A 20958-nucleotide genomic window follows, 5' to 3' on the forward strand; every position below is an offset into this window, starting at 1 on the left:
TATTTTATTATAAAATAAAGTGAAATGTTTTTATTAAAAATTTTTAGTTTCGGATCTCTTACATTTTTCGGAAAAAGTATCCATCTTTAATTGTTTGCATTTTTGTTTTCTTTCATTGAGAATTTCGGAATATGGTCGAATGGATGTGATGATGCTCCTTTTTACATTTGCACTTCGCTCCCAATCATTGTCTAACTCACAAAGTTCATCCGTCAAACTTTCCATAGTCGAAAGGATACATTAACCCAGCGTAGAGCTACAGACAAGCTGAGACACTGATTGGTCACCACTGGTCGCTGTAGCACATATATAAGGTCAGTTTGAACGGGAAAATTGAAGGTGGCTAAGGAGAGATAGATATCGTCTGGCCAACGAGAAGTAGATTTGTCTCACTAACGATAGTTTGTGATCGCCGGAAGTGCTACTGCATCGTAAGGTGTTTTACTGAATGAACTGATACGGGATACATTCATTGGCGCTATGGATTCAGACGCTGTTTATTGGACTATTAAGTTTGATAACTTGACTCGTGGGTATCTAAACATTTAGTACTTTAATATTAATTTAATGCAAATGTATACATACCCAATAATATTAAACAGAAAAAATAAATATATTCAATAAAAATCTTTGTTTTAACAAATGCGGCTTGGTAAATACGTCAACACTGAAATGAAAATCAGTCTAGTATAGTGAAAATCAGGGAATTACACTGCAAAACAGCAAATTGTGCAGCGGCATTGTGAATCGGTGTAAATTGAGCCAGCATAAACCAAGGGCTACCTGTATAGTATAAAATTTTAAAAAAATAAAAAATTAATAATTAAAATTTAACTTTTAAAATAAACAAAACATAAATAAATAAATAACTAAAAATAACTAATAGGCTGTAATACGCCATTTGCACTGAGCATTTCAATCTAGATTGTGATAAAATTAGTGGCTTTGCCATTGTGTGACCTCTCTAGATCATTTAAATATTGACTGAAATGAGGTTCATTCGCGATTGACACGAGAGTTTTTGAAACTAGATCCAGTCATAAGAGAGTTCCCACAATTCCGTGTGCACAAGAAGAAACAAGATGGTTGCAGAACAAGTGCCGTTCTATCAACAGAGAAATAAAAAAGATCTTTGGAGAGATGATGAGATCTGGCTATTGTTAGATATATGGCAAAAATGTCTTGGTTCCTCTTCATATGACAATGTATGTTGAGCAAATGACTTAAACAATTTTTGTTTACAGTCATTTGATTGTGCATGTTCAATAACTTTGCTGCATGTAGGCCTATTAATAACACATCTTTGTTACCAGTTTCCATTTTTTTTTTTATTGGTGTTTGTGATTTATCATGGAGTTATGTCAGTTTTATCATCATGTGCAATAGCTGAGTTCTTCTCAAGCAGACTGCCTGTGTGAAAAGCTCAACATTCGACTGGCAACAGTTGAAATTGAGGTTGTGGGTAAATCGAGATTAAACAAGTCATGGATTGTGTGTGAACATTAGTGTCAAATTTTACAGTTTAAAAATGTATTTCCAAGCTGTGGAAAGACTGTCTGCATCTCTAAACTTAATACAAGTTTTTTGTTTTTGAGTTTTAAATATTTCATTTATTTCCAAGTGTTGGAGGATGTTAAGATTTCTATTTGGTTGGATTATTGCTGCATCTTCCTATGCAACTTTTATGTCTTCTTCCCTGGTGTAGTTGGATAAGACTGTACTGTTCATATTCTTGAGTCTTGCTTTCAGGCTCCTTGTAGCTCCCACATACAAGTTTACATTGAAAATGTTGAACTTCTAGAGGGATGGAGTATACTCCTGGCTTGGTGAAACATTTATCTTTCGGTTTACCATTTCTGTCTTGATTAAAAATTGTACAGTTTCTTTTATATACTATCCTTGCATTGTTTTTCCTAGCAATCTCTTTGTACATTTTTTCAAGTATGGGAAAGTGATTTTCTATGCACATTGTTGAGTTATTCTGTTGTAAGGATTTACTATTTGTCTGATTATATGCTAAAATTAGATTGCAAAAGCACCAAAAATGTTACATATCTTTGAGTTTGTTAAAATACACAAGCCAGGAAGACAAATATGTTGTGTCATCAAAAAGGGTTCATCCAAAGTGAAAAACTTTTATAATCTTCTTCAATAGTCTGATAAATTCTTTTAAATTTATATTTATTTATACCATTAGTGCAATATATAAAAAGCTATCATATTTCAATAGCTTATCATTTGTCTTAGCCAACTACTTTAATTTAAAAATGCTATTTTATGAATTCTATTTGTTAGTCCTAACTGAGGAAGACCTATGAATAGGTTGAAAACGTTTTTGTTGTATTAAAATACTACTGGAAATCAAAAGATGTTTTTCATTATATAATCATTTTGCATTCTAGAATACCTTGAGAATATTTTCATTATTCTTATATAAAAAATGCTATTTGGTTTTGTTTTGTAATATGTAGCACCAATACACAATGCTATGTGGTCAGTTTCAGTGTTTTCTATTATTTGTGAGCTTGTCTGCATTGGAGTTTGCTTTGTGGGTGAAGAATGAGAAACAAGATTACAACAGAATTATTCAGAAAAATTAAGACAATTCAGATTGAAGTTTAGATGTGTATTCTAAAGATGTTGGAAACAAAAATTGTAGACCTATAAATTCCATCTGGCTGTCTGTCTGTCTATCTTTCCTTAATCTTGAGAACAGCATTAGATAGATGAAAGTCAAGACCAAATATGGAAAGCTTATGGGCAGGAGACCTTGATTAATTTCATACAAACTTCTGGTCAAAAATGGAAGTCATATAAATTCAATTAAAAAATTTCCCAGAACAGCTACATAGACGACCAGCATGATTCTGTTGTTATCAAGAAAAGTGTAATGACACGGACAGGACATTACTAATTTGAGATTGAGACCATAAGGTATCCACTAGTTTCCAGACCAGAGAAGGTTCATGTATTTTCCCATACTGTAATGCCACTGTCATGCCACCATTATGATACTGCAAGAACTAAGGAACTATAGAACTACAGAATTGAGAATATGATTGATTTTGAAATAACTAATAAAAATTCTTTTGCAGTGACCACTTTGGTAGTATTTGTAAGGGTTTTTATATTTTAAATTATAAAGAGAGTATTTAATAAAGTAAAAATTACATTACAGATACTAAACATATATTCATTGCTTGCGATGTCCAATCACCAGGAACAACTTTTAACTTCAGAGATGACCTTTCTTTGTAGGCTACTACTCTACACATATATGTAAAACAGTCTAAAATGTCCACAGGTGATAATCCCAACACAATTAAAAATATAACATTTCTTTGTACAAAAGGGCTTGTGGAAATTACAATTTAATAATTAATTTTTACTTTATTAAATTGTAATTTTTGCCAGCCCTTTTTTTACACACAAAAATATAGAGAGAGTATTTTTAATAATTTTTTACACGAGTTTAAATTTTTTCTAACAAAGAAAAAAAGTGTACTACATGTATGGTAGGGAAATATCATTTAAAACTGAAAAAGATTTAAAGTAAAATTAATAAAACCTGAATATTTTATTGTTTCTAGAAAATAATTGGCAAAATTGGCTTCTGTAATTTTACTAATATTTCACTATTATTATCTATCAGGAAATATTTACATCATTGTTTAATTCATAAAGTAATCCAAAATATTCACAGAATATCATAGAAATAAGTCTAATACAAAATTTTTGGATTTTTGTATAGTTTCTTCTACAAACTTGTATTTTTTAATTTTATTTTCATCAATTAGTATCATAAAATCCCAAAATAATGATGAGAGAATATCCAACTATATTTGAACATCTTATTTTAAAAGTAAAGCTATGATTACCAAGAAATGCTTAATTATAGAAGGCTTGTCTTATAATTATTTTTCAAGTGATAGAGTGGGTGAAATTTTAATTAATGAATTGTCACAAAACACTTGTGTTCTTAAGACAAAATGTAGAGTAATCACAAACCTTATCTGTAAGTAATCATTCTGTCTGGACTTGTGGCAAAGTTATTTTTCTAGCTGAATGTACAGTACATGCATGGATGGTTACCCATTCCCTTCTTATATATTCATCACATGGAAACGAATGTAATTGGAATTGTCGAATACATAGACAATCTTGATGCATCATGTTTTTGTGTACCCTTCATACAGCTTCAAACCACTTAGAAAATACTCTCTGGCTATTATGGCATCCAACCACTGCACAATATCTACCTGAATATGTTTTATAATGCATGTCACCAATGAAAAACTAAAGATTGCAGACATATACTAACAACTAGCAGTATCTTAATGGCTGCCGAGACATACACTCTCGTGTGGCAGAATTCAAAAACACATTATGGAAACTTGTGGATATTTTAAATTAAAAATATGATTAAAACTTGCAGCCTGGCATTATGATGATGTCATAATAATTTTTGCTCATTATTATTTACAAAGAATGGAATAAAAAGTACTTAACCCATTAGTAATTATTGATAATCAATGAAAACTATTATGACATATAACTAATAAATAAAATAAAGTTAAGGATAGTATAATTAAAACATACATAAAAAAAAGGAAGTAAACTATTGGAAATTTGAGTAAAAATATATATATTTTTAGGATGTGACTATTATGAATTTTTCATGTTTTATATGATTTTTTTTAATTATTATTATATTTTTTACATTATGTTTTTATATTTTATGAAAATGTAAGAAATGTAATGAATATTGCAGCTTTCAACTATTTCAAATATTCAGTTTTTGCATAACTAATTTTATGCTAACAAGAAGAAATAATATACCAACATTCAGTGGATGACATAAGATGTAGTAATTTTTGTAAAATATGTAAAGAATTTTAATTGTTTTTGGTAGCATTCTTATTGAATTTGGAACACTCGGAGTCCAAAGTGAAAAACTTTTATAATTTTCTTCAATAGTTTGATAAATTCTTTACAATAATTTAAATTTATATTTATTTATGCCATCACTGCAATATATAAACAGCTATCATATGTAATAGCAATAGCTTATTGTGAGACAAGCAGGGGGTCATGGGTAATCGAATGACCACTTAATCTGCATGAGATCTTGTGATCCGATCTCTAACTTTTAAGGATGGCTTTTAAAGTGTTTATTAGAAAGGTGGAGACGTACGATCTTATAATCTGGTCTCCTGCCAGGATTTCCGACACCAGTTAAACTATTATTTTGCAGTTTAACTCATGATTTATCTTTAATTAGAAATATCTGTGACGTTCGAGTGACAACATTCGAGAAAAGCAAAGGGGTCAACTGTCGAGTGAGTTGGAGTGCATAATGAATAAGATCGTTTATATAACAATAAATTTAATATAACTAAACTAAAGAATTAATACAAAGTAAAATACACAATTGAATAAAAATACATTAAATGGAGTTACCAATATTACNAGTGTTATTTTTAAGGTCAGGCTAGTTCAGCAGTGCAGTTACACTGACCAATGACTAACTGCTGCTGCTGCTGCTGCTGCTATCAATAAGTCATTAATTGTTTTATTGTCTTGTAAGTAAAACTTGCTTCTTGATTTTAAATCAGTTCAATTAAAATGTTATTTTATTGTACTCCAAAGAATGTTTTCTTTAATATTTAATTAACAACTGGTTTTGTTAGATCTGATTAATTTTATATTTTAGTTTCAGTTTAACTGGAATGCTGGTAATCCTGTGGTTTCCAGCATGCTGGTTTCTCCCGTTTTTATGTGGCATGCCAGTCATTCTGCAAAAATATGGTTGCACTTACCTAAAAATGTTTAAATAAACTTTACTAAATATGAAGATTGATCTATTAAAACAAAACATAGCGGGTCTTAAAGGCTAAAATCTGAAAGCAATGACAATGATGACACCTTGTTGATAGGAAAGCTAGGTCAAGGAAGAAAAAATTGTACTACCAGTTTTCATTATAGTAAAACTGACAAAACACACAAAACAAATTGAAAACTTTAATATTCTAAAATCTATGGGCAAATATTGAATACAATCGTACCCAGCAAAAATAAACAAATAACGTAACCAACACCTTTTGTTCAAATAAGTTCAAAAATTCAACGTATTTTTGAACTTATTGTTCCATTTATTATGTATTCCATTTTCGTATGTTCTAGCCTGATGATGATCCGTTAAGTGGATCGAAAACGTTCGTTTTTAATAATCATCTTGATTTTTGTCGAACTGCTTCCTATGGCATGTTTGTACCTCATTGAACTGCCTAAAATGGCAGAAAAAAAGCCCTTTTTATAGTGGCTGCTTCAGATGGCCAAGTCTCATGTGCAAAGGCCGCATTTGAATCATCTCTCAAGTCAGCCATCTAAAGGAAGTTCAACTTCCCTTCTTTTGAAAATGACAGAAGCTACATCTTTTCTTTGTTTAACTTCTCTCCAAAACAAAATATTTTTTTAGTCGAAAATAAGAACGTTCTTCTTAACTACTAATTTCTTTAAAAATAACCCCCCCTAAATCCTGATTCTTACATTATCATTTGTCTTATTTATGCTTATTGTTAAGTCAAAATTTCAGTGGTGTGAGATATCTGACAGAGAACAATGTAAAAATGGCAATTGACAGTGGGAACACTGATCTGACCATCTTAATGTCTTTTTTTGTTAGAATATTTTAATAAAATTTTTTCATTATTAAAGTGTAAATGTTTGATATTAAAGGCATAAAGCATTTTATTCTGTTTGAGAAGATTACATTTAAATTACTATTTACTGCTAATTTATTGTATAGAATAAATATTGAATTTGAAACTAAAACTGAATGACATTGAAATAGCATTCTGTTCACCATTTATTCACTAATTTAAATTCACTACTGATAGATTTATGACTAAAGCTATAAAAGCTATTTTCCATATTAAATAAAAATATTGAATTTTATTATTATATTGCATTAATAAACAAGTATCTCTCATATAACATGGTAGTTAAATTCTGAAAAAGTCCCGCATCATATAAATTCATGCTATATGAAACAAAGGATTAATACAAAACATAGAGCTACATTTCAGAAGTTAGCAAAAGTATATTATTCTGTTACATTACTAAGAGAAATATGTTTATTAAAGCAATCAATAATTAATTAACGATCATAATTAAAAGTACTGTATTACATGTTAATATTAATTTTAGTTAAATCAGGATGATTTTTTTACAAAGTATTGTAATCATCTCAGCTTTTATGTTGATCTTGATCAAAAGTATCAACAACATTTTCATATTTTTTTATTTTTATCATAAAAAACTTATGGATGGCAAAATAAAAGTATGTTATTAATTGAAAATTTGTTCTAGCAGTTCATGTTTTTTTTTGGTCGAGTACCAAGCAACTTTTTTCCAGAATTTTTCTTTGAATACTGAATTGTTCTAGTACCAAGATACTGCCATTTGTCATTTTACGAATGTTTGCTTACCTACAGTTTTAAAAAATGTTTAATACCATAGTTTCATGGAATGACTGGCATGCTAGTCTATCTGGGGAGACCATGAAATCAGATATTTTTGTATGGTAAAAACTAACATGCTGGTTTAAGTGAGGTTATAGATCTCTCTCTAAAGGGTGCATTAAAAAAAAACAAATGAGTTACTCATGTAAAAACAAATAAAAACTGCAAAACTGTCAGCATTACATCAAAAAACTACAATTATATGTTTAATTTATTCATTTTGTCTTTTTTCTAACAATGTGAAATACTCGTGGAATTCCGAAAGTGCTTTTTTTTTTTATGTGTATTTTATTGTTACTTGATTCAAAAACACAAAATTAAACATATTAAATATCAGAAACTGTAAATTATCTCAATTTACACTGATTAACATGGCTTCATGTGAAATTTAAGATAGTGTTATTTTTAAGGTCAGGCTAGTTCAGCAGTGCAGTTACACTGACCAATGACTAACTGCTGCTGCTGCTGCTATCAATAAGTCATTAATTGTTTTATTGTCTTGTAAGTAAAACTTGCTTCTTGATTTTAAATCAGTTCAATTAAAATGTTATTTTATTGTACTCCAAATAATGTTTTCTTTAATATTTAATTAACAACTGGTTTTGTTAGATCTGATTAATTTTATATTTTAGTTTCAGTTTAACTGGAATGCTGGTAATCCTGTGGTTTCCAGCATGCTGGTTTCTCCCGTTTTTATGTGGCATGCCAGTCATTCTGCAAAAATATGGTTGCACTTACCTAAAAATGTTTAAATAAACTTTACTAAATATGAAGATTGATCTATTAAAACAAAACATAGCGGGTCTTAAAGGCTAAAATCTGAAAGCAATGACAATGATGACACCTTGTTGATAGGAAAGCTAGGTCAAGGAAGAAAAAATTGTACTACCAGTTTTCATTATAGTAAAACTGACAAAACACACAAAACAAATTGAAAACTTTAATATTCTAAAATCTATGGGCAAATATTGAATACAATCGTACCCAGCAAAAATAAACAAATAACGTAACCAACACCTTTTGTTCAAATAAGTTCAAAAATTCAACGTATTTTTGAACTTATTGTTCCATTTATTATGTATTCCATTTTCGTATGTTCTAGCCTGATGATGATCCGTTAAGTGGATCGAAAACGTTCGTTTTTAATAAAAACTCCCTCAGCAAACAATAAGGTGTTGGTTACGTTATTTGTCTATGGGCAAATTTGAAACAACAGGCATGCTTGCTTGAATAAAAAAATAAAAAATTGAATAATGGAATTTACACTTAAAAATTGTGAAATTTTGTATGGAGGATTTCCCAAACTGTGTTAGAGCAAAACTGGAAGTTGTGTTGTATGCGGTATATCCCTAATTTTCAAACTGATAGAGTGAAACCATGTTATATGAGGGATATCTGTATTTAAATGTCTTTAATGTCATTTAATTATAAAATTAAGAAAAATTAAAGTTTATTCATTTATAATAATATTTATATCTTTTCTTTTGTTCAAAACAGTGCAATTAATGACACAAAGAAGAGAATACCAGATTGTGAAGAAAAATTAGAAAAATATCAGATAGAACTTACTGATATTGTCAAACAAGAGTCTTTTATAAGTAGTGAGGTAAATGTTTTTATTGTAGCATATAAGATATCATAGTCTTGACTTATGGCACAGAAACTGAAGTTATCATAAATTGAAAATACAGTGGAACCTTGGTATATGACCTTAATCTGTTCCTGATGTTTGGACTTATACCAAATAGGACATATACTGAATCAACCTTTCCCATAAGAAGTAATGTAAAAAAAGTGATTACTCTGTTCTCATGTAAAAAAAAAAAATGGCTGGCTTTAAACACCTCGCTTTCCTGGCTAGTTCCTGCTTGATTTTTCATGAGATCAGCATGTATTTTTTAGCTTACTCGCAAATAATTGCTTCTGATACGCTGTCTCCAGCACACTGTTTTTCAGTTATCCAAAGTAAAAACAATTTCTCAACATGATCTAATGTCTTCGACTTCTGTTTAGAAATTGATTTAACCCCTTTCGCAACGTTAGCAGTCTTTATTTTTCATGATTGTCGATATTGTAGTTGTGAGATCCGCCAGGACGTAGGTCTTAATCTACGCCACTTACGGGCACTAGTCGGTAAGACCAGTTCTCTAACTTTAATAGGAGAGCGTTATCAATATTGATCTGAATGGCGAAGTTCAGATGCTCATCAGGATTCCTTGACACCAGTTAATCGATCTTATTATACGCGGATTAACACGCGTTTGCGATCTGATTCGGAATAAATTTGAAGAGACATTTCTGTAAAATAAACAAGAGTAAATTTAATAAATCTAAACAAAACGGATACAAATAATCGATGAACGACAATTAAGCGACAAGCTATAGGCTAAAACCTATTCTATGTTAATGCGCGATCGAGAGAGAGAGCTCACAAAATCATTCCAAAACATACGACCTGTTTAGTTGTCGTCGTCTTCGTTTCTGTAGGTAAAGGACACCTTGTAGATAGAGTTCATATTACTTTCATACAGGAGACCAATTCATGCACAAAATATAAAAATATCACTTCTCCGTGTAGACTCGGGATGTCGTCTATGGGACTCCGTTAAGGGCGTTGGCCATCAGGAGGAGAACTGCGTGGAGTTTAGATGCTTCGGATCTGTCGAAGAACTCCCCGAATTCGGACTAATTTCCCTTATATCTCCTGAATTTCGACCAATCATCGGCCAGTAACTCTTTCGTGAGAACGGACAAAAGGGGGATGAATGAGGGGTAACCATTTCCCATCTGAGCGAGATTTTTAACCAGATAAGGGAAAGTCAGAGGATGTTCTCTTCTGTGAAAGGAAGTAGCATCTGTTATCTGGTTTTTTCCCACGTCTAAAACACTAGTTTTTCACAAAAATGAAGTAATATTTTGTGTCGATATTTAAACATATTTANTCCCATCTGAGCGAGATTTTTAACCAGATAAGGGAAAGTCAGAGGATGTTCTCTTCTGTGAAAGGAAGTAGCATCTGTTATCTGGTTTTTTCCCACGTCTAAAACACTAGTTTTTCACAAAAATGAAGTAATATTTTGTGTCGATATTTAAACATATTTAATAAAAATTCATAGATTAGACCCAGGGCCTTTCAGGTCTCACATAGTTCTCAGAATATGGTATGCAACAGTTAAATCTGGAACGCGCATGCTACCTTCATATTTCTCAACAATCTTTTTTTTCAGTTTCATTGTGATTTTAGTAATTTTTTTTAGTTTTCTGTTTCTTTTCATTTGCCTTTTTGCAATTCATGATTAATAAAAATAATAAAATTTTACTTACAAATTAAAATCAAAAGAAATTTAACAAAGTTATAAACTGTGGCATTGTGAACATCTAGCCTGGTCTAGTACACCGATAGTGCTACTTGTTCATAGATGGCATGTATAATTGAATTAAGTTGTATATTGAACAAAATTTGTTTCGTCCAAACAGGATGTATTCTGAATTTGACATATTCTAAAGCAGACGTATACCAAGGTACCACTGTAGCCTTAGATGGCATGTATGAATTCCTTGCTATCATTCATCAGAGTTCAATATACACATGTATATATTAATGATATAGATTACTTTAACTTGCAAAAAATATTAAAAACAAAGTAAATTTTACACTTTATTTCTAAGAGAGCATCAAATTGAATAGACCTAGAATATGTTTTATAGCTGACACTATACAGTGGGTGATCGGTTAACGAACAGTTCAGATAGCGAACAAATCGGATAACAAACACTTTTGCGAAAGATTTTTATGATCGGACACGAACACTTTACTGAATAAACATAAAAAGAAGCGACCGAAAATAACGAATACCAATTGATTTTCCCTCGTCTTCAGGTAACAATTCGAAACCTTCCGGAGCGTGGGAGACATAAGATCGACTCTCAACTCGATACCGATCGGATAGTATTCCTCCAAATTTTGAAACTCACTCTTGTAATTCCGGCTTTTTGTTTACCTTTCTGACAAATAATTTTTGTAGTCTTTGCGAGACTGTCGGACAGGTACTTGTTAAATTTTGCTTCGGGGTTTATTTACGAAAGGTGAAAGGATATTCGTTAACGTTTTAATACCAAATTTCGAATTTCATTTGGGCCTTGTATTTAAATAATTTTTTGTGGCCTAGTTGATTTCTGTTCTCTGAATTTTTGTAAGTGCTTTTCTGAACTTTTTATTTAAAAAAGAAACTGATAATATTTTGGAGCCTAAAAAGAGGAGTGTCAAGAACTGTGCTCACTGTAGAAACCAAGTAAGAGATAATAGCCAAGGTAGAAAGTGAGCACAAGGTGTCTGATATTGCTAGGCAGTATGGCTTGAACAGGTCTATAGTAGGCTCAATCTTAGCTATGAAAGATATATCAAGAAGTCTCAAGCTGTTAATGGAGTAATGAAAATTACGTCTGAGAAATAAAGAGCATTTTAGAGCTCATAATGGAACCTGAAATTGATCTGACGACAGAAAAACTCCAAGAACTCTCAAATGAAGAATACCGAGAAACTCAGCGAAATGTGTTATCTTTTGGAAAAGAGGAAGACGAAAGAGGACCAATGTCGACATCTGCTACTAAAGATCTTTTGAAGGAGTGGGAGGATGTTATATCATCCAAGTGGCAACCAAAGCAGAATAAGGTTCATTGGGTTGGGGATCTCTACAATTACAATACTATTAATTACTTCCGAAAAATCCTGAAGAAAAGAGAAAAGCAATCGACATTGGACAGATTGTTTAACCCCCACAAACGGATAAAACATGACTAATAAAAATGCAAGACAGCATATGTATGTATTTTTACTATTACATGTAAATAAATGTAGTAAAAAAAGTATATATTTTTTTTATTTTTTGGAGTCTTCGGAACGAATTAATCAAATTCCCATACAAACCTATGGTAAATCGATAATCGGTTAACGAACAATTCGGATAACGAACAAAGTCTTGGAACGGATTATGTTCGTTAACCGATCCCCACTGTATTATGCTTTTGAGTTGCCTCAGTATGGTAAAACCTGTGTGTAAAGTGAAATCTCACAGCACTAAATTATTTTTTCCATTTTGGTAGGTTTTACTGTATTATTAAAACCATTTCTAAAGTTTTTATTTTTATTTTTTGCTATTAAAGTATCATATTATGTAATAATGAACAGAGCTTTCAGTGTTTTACAGAGTGACAATAATTAACCCGTGCAAGTTTTTTGCATCATAAATTTAGTAAAGAAACAAAAATTAGCAAAACAACAGTGACTAGCAGTGACAATACTTTATGTATTAATCAGATATTCAGCCGGATTCAAAGTGGCCTCCTTTTGCCGTGATGCAGAGCCCCAAACGCGTTTCTAAATTCTCAGCGATGGGCCACAGCTCTTCTGGAGACAGTTTGTCCCACTCCCGGCACAAGGATTGCTTCAGTGACTCCAAACTTCTGTGGTGCTTAGCACAGGCCCTAGCCTCCAAACTGGACCATGCACTATAGTCCATCGGGTTCAGATCCAGTGAGTATGGTGGCCATTCCGCAGATGAGATGAAATCAGGAAAATGAGCCTTGCACCACTCAGTCTTCTTCATTATTGTGCCGGCGCTGAGTCCAGCTGAAACATCCATTTCACACCACCAAAATTCTGCTGAGCCCACGGAAGTACCATGGCCTCAAGTATGTCACAGCGGTACATGTCTTGATTGATTTTGGACCCTTGATTGATGAAAACAAGGGTGTCTTGCCACTTGCACAAATTCAGGACCAAACATTAAATTTTGGTGATGTTTGATGACGGCTGAGCATTTAGGAGCCTCCGTGGACCAGTTCCTGTCGTTTTGATGGTTGTGCCCCTGTTGTAAGGAAAAAAGCTTCTCATCTATGAAGAGAATGCACTCCCATTGTCAACCTGCAGCTCGATGCTTGAGTTGATGGCATCTTTGGAGTCGCATGCACTTATTTTCATTGGTGAGGAGCTGAAACTTTTGGAACTTGTAGGACTTGAGTCCAAGTTCCTTTTTCTCCATAAACCGCACCGATTCGCGATTGATTCTGATCTCACGAGCAATTTTTCTCGTGGAGATCTTCGCATGTCGGTCAACTCGCTTTTTGATGATCTTGCGGTTTCTAGACGTGTTCTTCCACGTCCGGGATGGTCACCATCATGGCCAAGCTCCTTGAATTGCTGAACTACATCCAAGACTGTCATTTTGGGAACACCAAGCAAATGAACAATTTCACATTGGCGCTTTCCTTGCCGGAATAGCTCCAAAATTGCACAACATTTGTTTGACATTTTAAAAAAAATAAAGAACTAGCCCTTATTACACTGAAAGCACATCTACATGGGCAGGAAATCATGGAGAATTAAACAACAGTATGAAAATTGGTGACAGTAAAAAAGTTCAGGTGCAGCATTGCTACAAACTTTGTACGGGTTAATTATTGCCATCCTGTATAGAGGAATAAATTTTAAATAAATATACCAAGAGTTCTGTTGTGTGTACAACTTCAACTTTCACAGAAAGTAATTTGCATATTTTAAAGAATTTGAAATGAGGTAATTTTGAATAAAAGAATGTAGTAGCTTACAAAAGCAAATACAATTAGTCAATATGTTGATATTTGTTACTGAAAAGAAGAATATGATGTTATATGATAAGAAATGATCATATTGATATATTTTGTAGAATAAGATTGATGTAATTGATACAATATGGTTCTGCTTATTATATTTATTTTCATTAGTTTTGATAGCATAAATGTATTATAATAACAATCATTATTGTCATCAGTATTAAAAAATATTACTTGACAATATCAGAATATTAGAAGCTATAAATTCATTGAAAGCCTTTGAAACAATAAGAAATTAATGATTTCAGTTTTTTTAAATTAATTATTAAACAATAACTGAAATATACCTGAACTAACTGACATTTCATTTGGTTTATATAATATTAAAAATAAACTATGTGGTTTTTTTAATGATAAAATTTTGAATTGGGAAAAATATTCTTGAATTTGGAAAATGTGTTAATAGTTTTATTTTTATTTAGGTAAAAATTAAACGATTAAGAGTTGAAGATGCAAGAAGTGCTATGAATGCAAATCGAAGTCGTGGAAAAGTTCTTGAAACATTAATGCGACAGAAAGAACAAAATAATATACCAGGAATTTTAGGAAGACTTGTAAGTTAGATTAAAATAATAATAATAAATATTAAAATTCATGTGAAGAGTATAACAACATATTTAAATAAATTATTCTGTACTAATTTATAAAAGTTTTTTACATTATTAAACAAGTTGCTATTATAATTGATTAACTGTTCTGATATTTCTTTTAACAAGTATTGTTTCTTTATGCTTTAAATTAAAAAAATATTCAGTAATGAACAAATGAATGAATAGATAACATGTTCAAATATAAACATCTCAAAGCCTAATAGTTAAATTAAAACTAAATGATTGCTAGATTAAATCAGGCTGTATTACCGTTACTATTAATAATTAAATACTATGTAATTTGGCCTAGGCATTAGCATTAGGTGTCATCTCTTATTAAATTTAATAATTATAATTAAATTAATATCTATTAAGTAATTTATGTGAGAGTCGAATTTAGGGAATAAATTGTTAAATAAAATTTTTGTTGAGGGAGGAAAAGTTCAAGAAATATCCAACAAACAGATATAAAAAAGAACATAAAAATCTTTTCCCACGAACTTAGTTCCTTGTCAAGTATGATACATCGAATGTGTCACCCGAAATCTCAAAAAGACTATTGGTCTGTAGTGAAAAAACAGTCCTAATAAGGCAGTGGAAAAAACCCAACGAGACCCCCTTTATAAAAAGGAGGGGTCAATGCGTAAGAGTCAGTCTCTGGAAATTGGTGCACTGTGCAATTTACGTGAACGGATTAGCTGCTACCCGGAACTCATCTAATCGCCGCTGTTCGGAAGGACTACGCCCAACAATGTTCGAAAGAACTTTGTGGAACTGGGAAAAGCATTTCAACATTCGAAAGAACTTTGTGAAGTACTAATCGATGATTCAAACCCAGGTATTTATTCTTGCGCAAAATTCATGTGAGCTCTCTCTCTCAGGAATACGGGTAACCGGGCAAAAATAGATATGTTCATTGAACCAATTGTATATAGCTATTGCGATTGTATATAGTATGCACAATAAATGGGCATTATGTATGGATTATGTAGAGTGTACTCCCTCTGATTCTCTCGTTACGCCTCCATCCCGGAACTAAAAGTCCACAAACACGACCGTTTGCGTAACCAAATAAACGGTCGATAAATTCTTCCTGTGTCCATTACAGGACACAGTGGTATCATCCTGACACACACACACACACACACAATCTTTTATTTAGGTACATATAAAACGTACATTTCCGGTACCGCATAGGCATAACCGGATTAGTTATATTTGTAACTATATTCAACAATTATTTAATAACAAATCATGAGTTTTTAATTAAAGTTTTCAATTAAAGTTTAGGATTATTCTAGAATAAAGATGAAGACATTATTAATTAGTAAAATAGTTTGTGATATAACAATATTATAAATTATTTGTGACATTTCTTTTCGTATCAATAAATATTAATATTTATATATACATATATAAGTTTTCTAACAATGTCTTTAAGTATTTAAATAACATATATATGTGAGGTGAAACATAGTTATTTAGTTAACAAAATATAAACAATTTTTAATACAATTGTAATGAATGCTATAAGTTTAAGAATAACAATAACATTTATGATTATTTATATTCACATATATAAATTGTGGTTTGTATATGTTTTATTTAATTTTAATTTTAAAATTCTATAATAAAAATTTATATTAGAGAGAGTAATATGACAGTTCATATTTGGATATGAGAGAGTGAATATAACAGTTCATATTCATTTAACACTCATTCCAATTTGCCTGAAGATCCTCATTGATCTTCAAATCACAAGACACTCCTTGCAGTCCACAAGCTGATCAACAACAGTTCGATTGGAGAGTTCTGAACAGCATTCTTATTCAGTCTCTACAGCACCCCTTCCCATCCACCTGATGATCCTCGAGTATGATCCTGGGAGAGTCACAATCGATAAGTTCACCACGCAAAATCACCGGGATGAATCTTGAAAGAGTTCATAGTTTTTCAGAAAGTCACCTTCTAGAATTATTCTAGAATATATGCATTGTCATCCTGACAGGGCGCCAAAGAGGTGCCGACCCTGCGGTCACATTTATAAGATTCTGGAAGAAAATAATTGGCTTGGAGACTTGAATCTTCAACTGCCCTTACCATTATATGCATTGTCAGTTATGCTACCTGGAGTTCCATCAAATCTTTGCTTCCAGAATTATTAATTTAGATATAACCATGCTACTTATTTATAGTACTGACTGGGGACAACTTAGCACTCATGGCCATTCCCCAGTTGGCTCTGTGAGTAACAAGTATGGTTATATCTAAATTAATAGTTCTGGGACTAAAGATCTGACAGTGATCCAAATAGCATAACTGGCAACACTTCTGATTGTAAGTAGCAGTTGTGGGTTTTAGTTCTACCCTGAGCTGATTTTTTTCTTCCAGAACCTTTTAATTAGTTAGTAAATATTGATTTAATTATAATTATTAAATTTAATAAGAGCTGGCATCTAATACCTATCTCTAGGCCAAACTATGTAGTATTTAATTATTAATAGTAGCAGTAAAATAGCCTGACTTAATCTGGCAGTTGTTTGGCCTTAGATAAGACCTTAGAGGCTTACTATTTAAGACATCATGTTTAGTTAGCATATGATTGATCTTAATAATAATTTTTACTATCAGTTATTTTTTAATTTAAATAAATTATTCTGTACTAATTTATAAAAGTTTTTTACATTATTAAACAAGTTGCTATTATAATTGATTAACTGTTCTGATATTTCTTTTAACAAGTATTGTTTCTTTATGCTTTAAATTAAAAAAATATTCAGTAATGAACAAATGAATGAATAGATAACATGTTCAAATATAAACATCTCAAAGCCTAATAGTTAAATTAAAACTAAATGATTGCTAGATTAAATCAGGCTGTATTACCGTTACTATTAATAATTAAATACTATGTAATTTGGCCTAGGCATTAGCATTAGGTGTCATCTCTTATTAAATTTAATAATTATAATTAAATTAATATCTATTAAGTAATTTATGTGAGAGTCGAATTTAGGGAATAAATTGTTAAATAAAATTTTTGTTGAGGGAGGAAAAGTTCAAGAAATATCCAACAAACAGATATAAAAAAGAACATAAAAATCTTTTCCCACGAACTTAGTTCCTTGTCAAGTATGATACATCGAATGTGTCACCCGAAATCTCAAAAAGACTATTGGTCTGTAGTGAAAAAACAGTCCTAATAAGGCAGTGGAAAAAACCCAACGAGACCCCCTTTATAAAAAGGAGGGGTCAATGCGTAAGAGTCAGTCTCTGGAAATTGGTGCACTGTGCAATTTACGTGAACGGATTAGCTGCTACCCGGAACTCATCTAATCGCCGCTGTTCGGAAGGACTACGCCCAACAATGTTCGAAAGAACTTTGTGGAACTGGGAAAAGCATTTCAACATTCGAAAGAACTTTGTGAAGTACTAATCGATGATTCAAACCCAGGTATTTATTCTTGCGCAAAATTCATGTGAGCTCTCTCTCTCAGGAATACGGGTAACCGGGCAAAAATAGATATGTTCATTGAACCAATTGTATATAGCTATTGCGATTGTATATAGTATGCACAATAAATGGGCATTATGTATGGATTATGTAGAGTGTACTCCCTCTGATTCTCTCGTTACGCCTCCATCCCGGAACTAAAAGTCCACAAACACGACCGTTTGCGTAACCAAATAAACGGTCGATAAATTCTTCCTGTGTCCATTACAGGACACAGTGGTATCATCCTGACACACACACACACACACACAATCTTTTATTTAGGTACATATAAAACGTACATTTCCGGTACCGCATAGGCATAACCGGATTAGTTATATTTGTAACTATATTCAACAATTATTTAATAACAAATCATGAGTTTTTAATTAAAGTTTTCAATTAAAGTTTAGGATTATTCTAGAATAAAGATGAAGACATTATTAATTAGTAAAATAGTTTGTGATATAACAATATTATAAATTATTTGTGACATTTCTTTTCGTATCAATAAATATTAATATTTATATATACATATATAAGTTTTCTAACAATGTCTTTAAGTATTTAAATAACATATATATGTGAGGTGAAACATAGTTATTTAGTTAACAAAATATAAACAGTTTTTAATACAATTGTAATGAATGCTATAAGTTTAAGAATAACAATAACATTTATGATTATTTATATTCACATATATAAAATTGTGGTTTGTATGATATGTTTTATTTAATTTTAATTTTAAAATTCTATAATAAAAATTTATATTAGAGAGAGTAATATGACAGTTCATATTTGGATATGAGAGAGTGAATATAACAGTTCATATTCATTTAACACTCATTCCAATTTGCCTGAAGATCCTCATTGATCTTCAAATCACAAGACACTCCTTGCAGTCCACAAGCTGATCAACAACAGTTCGATTGGAGAGTTCTGAACAGCATTCTTATTCAGTCTCTACAGCACCCCTTCCCATCCACCTGATGATCCTCGAGTATGATCCTGGGAGAGTCACAATCGATAAGTTCACCACGCAAAATCACCGGGATGAATCTTGAAAGAGTTCATAGTTTTTCAGAAAGTCACCTTCTAGAATTATTCTAGAATATATGCATTGTCATCCTGACAGGGCGCCAAAGAGGTGCCGACCCTGCGGTCACATTTATAAGATTCTGGAAGAAAATAATTGGCTTGGAGACTTGAATCTTCAACTGCCCTTACCATTATATGCATTGTCAGTTATGCTACCTGGAGTTCCATCAAATCTTTGCTTCCAGAATTATTAATTTAGATATAACCATGCTACTTATTTATAGTACTGACTGGGGACAACTTAGCACTCATGGCCATTCCCCAGTTGGCTCTGTGAGTAACAAGTATGGTTATATCTAAATTAATAGTTCTGGGACTAAAGATCTGACAGTGATCCAAATAGCATAACTGGCAACACTTCTGATTGTAAGTAGCAGTTGTGGGTTTTAGTTCTACCCTGAGCTGATTTTTTTCTTCCAGAACCTTTTAATTAGTTAGTAAATATTGATTTAATTATAATTATTAAATTTAATAAGAGCTGGCATCTAACACCTATCTCTAGGCCAAACTATGTAGTATTTAATTATTAATAGTAGCAGTAAAATAGCCTGACTTAATCTGGCAGTTGTTTGGCCTTAGATAAGACCTTAGAGGCTTACTATTTAAGACATCATGTTTAGTTAGCATATGATTGATCTTAATAATAATTTTTACTATCAGTTATTTTTTAATTTAAATAAATTTATAATGAAAATAGTTCCTAAACAGTTTTTATTAAAATATTAAACAGTTTTTATTAAAATATTAAGATTGAAAGTGTAATTCCAGACTTTGCAATTATTTTGTGTGATGATTATTTACTAATAACTAATGTACATATGATTCATCTTTGTTTTATCAACGTGGATTTGAAAAGACTCGCTGTTTTGTCAGGGAAAAAAATGGTACAGCATAGATTCCTGATTTTCCAAAGGTGGAGAATTTATCCTGATTGTTGCAGATGAGTCTGTGTAAATTCGATAGCAGAGATAGGAGCAGGAGAAAGTTATGTTATCTGAATATACAGCAAATGCATATGGAAAGGGATCTGAGGTATGGCAATGGCAGTTGAACTATTGACACCTTTCTCTTGTTATGTAGTGATGTGCTTGGAAATAGAGATTCCCTGACCATGTTATACACATATCTGAACTTAGCATATGAAAAACCAGTTATGTATACTGTCAAACTAATGGTGTTTAACTCAATGTTTACAAGCGCTTGCATTGATGATAACATGAACACTCTTCTAATGAGGGCAGCAATAATGGCATCACATATATCACAAAAGTTGGAAAGCATATGTGGGGATGGTATGAGGCATCTTATTAAATTTATGGTAAACCAAGAATAGTAACCATTTAGGAGATCTATATATGTGCAAATCGAAAAATGCTATTGCCGTATCAACCTCTTTCTCCCAAGTGAACTTAATAGAGGGGTATACACTAGACATTTGTTGTTTTAAGGTAAGAAATGTCTTGTCTGTGTCCAAAAAAACTCTCAAAAAAAAAGGTGCTCAAACAGAATTACAACCCATTATGGGCTCAAACAATTCTATTCAAATGCTGCATCTACTGAAAATTTGTGTTTATACGGGAATCTCTCCTTATGACAACCTTGA

The 20958-nt window shown here is 31.6% G+C and overlaps 1 protein-coding gene across 1 annotated transcript in view; it reads left to right on the top strand.

Moving 5' to 3' along the window:
- Positions 1-20958, top strand: part of LOC111636484 (structural maintenance of chromosomes protein 4-like) — a 116718-nt gene that overhangs the window by 45649 nt on the left and 50111 nt on the right. The window contains exons 12-13 of the mRNA XM_023381744.1: positions 9021-9129; positions 14597-14728. Coding sequence (XP_023237512.1) covers positions 9021-9129; positions 14597-14728 — 241 coding nt within the window. The remainder of the gene's footprint in view (positions 1-9020; positions 9130-14596; positions 14729-20958) is intronic.

This window comes from Centruroides sculpturatus, unplaced genomic scaffold (genome assembly GCF_000671375.1).
Source record: "Centruroides sculpturatus isolate CEXI.00-Female unplaced genomic scaffold, Cexi_2.0 scaffold1044, whole genome shotgun sequence".
Classification (NCBI taxonomy): Eukaryota; Metazoa; Arthropoda; class Arachnida; order Scorpiones; family Buthidae; genus Centruroides; species Centruroides sculpturatus.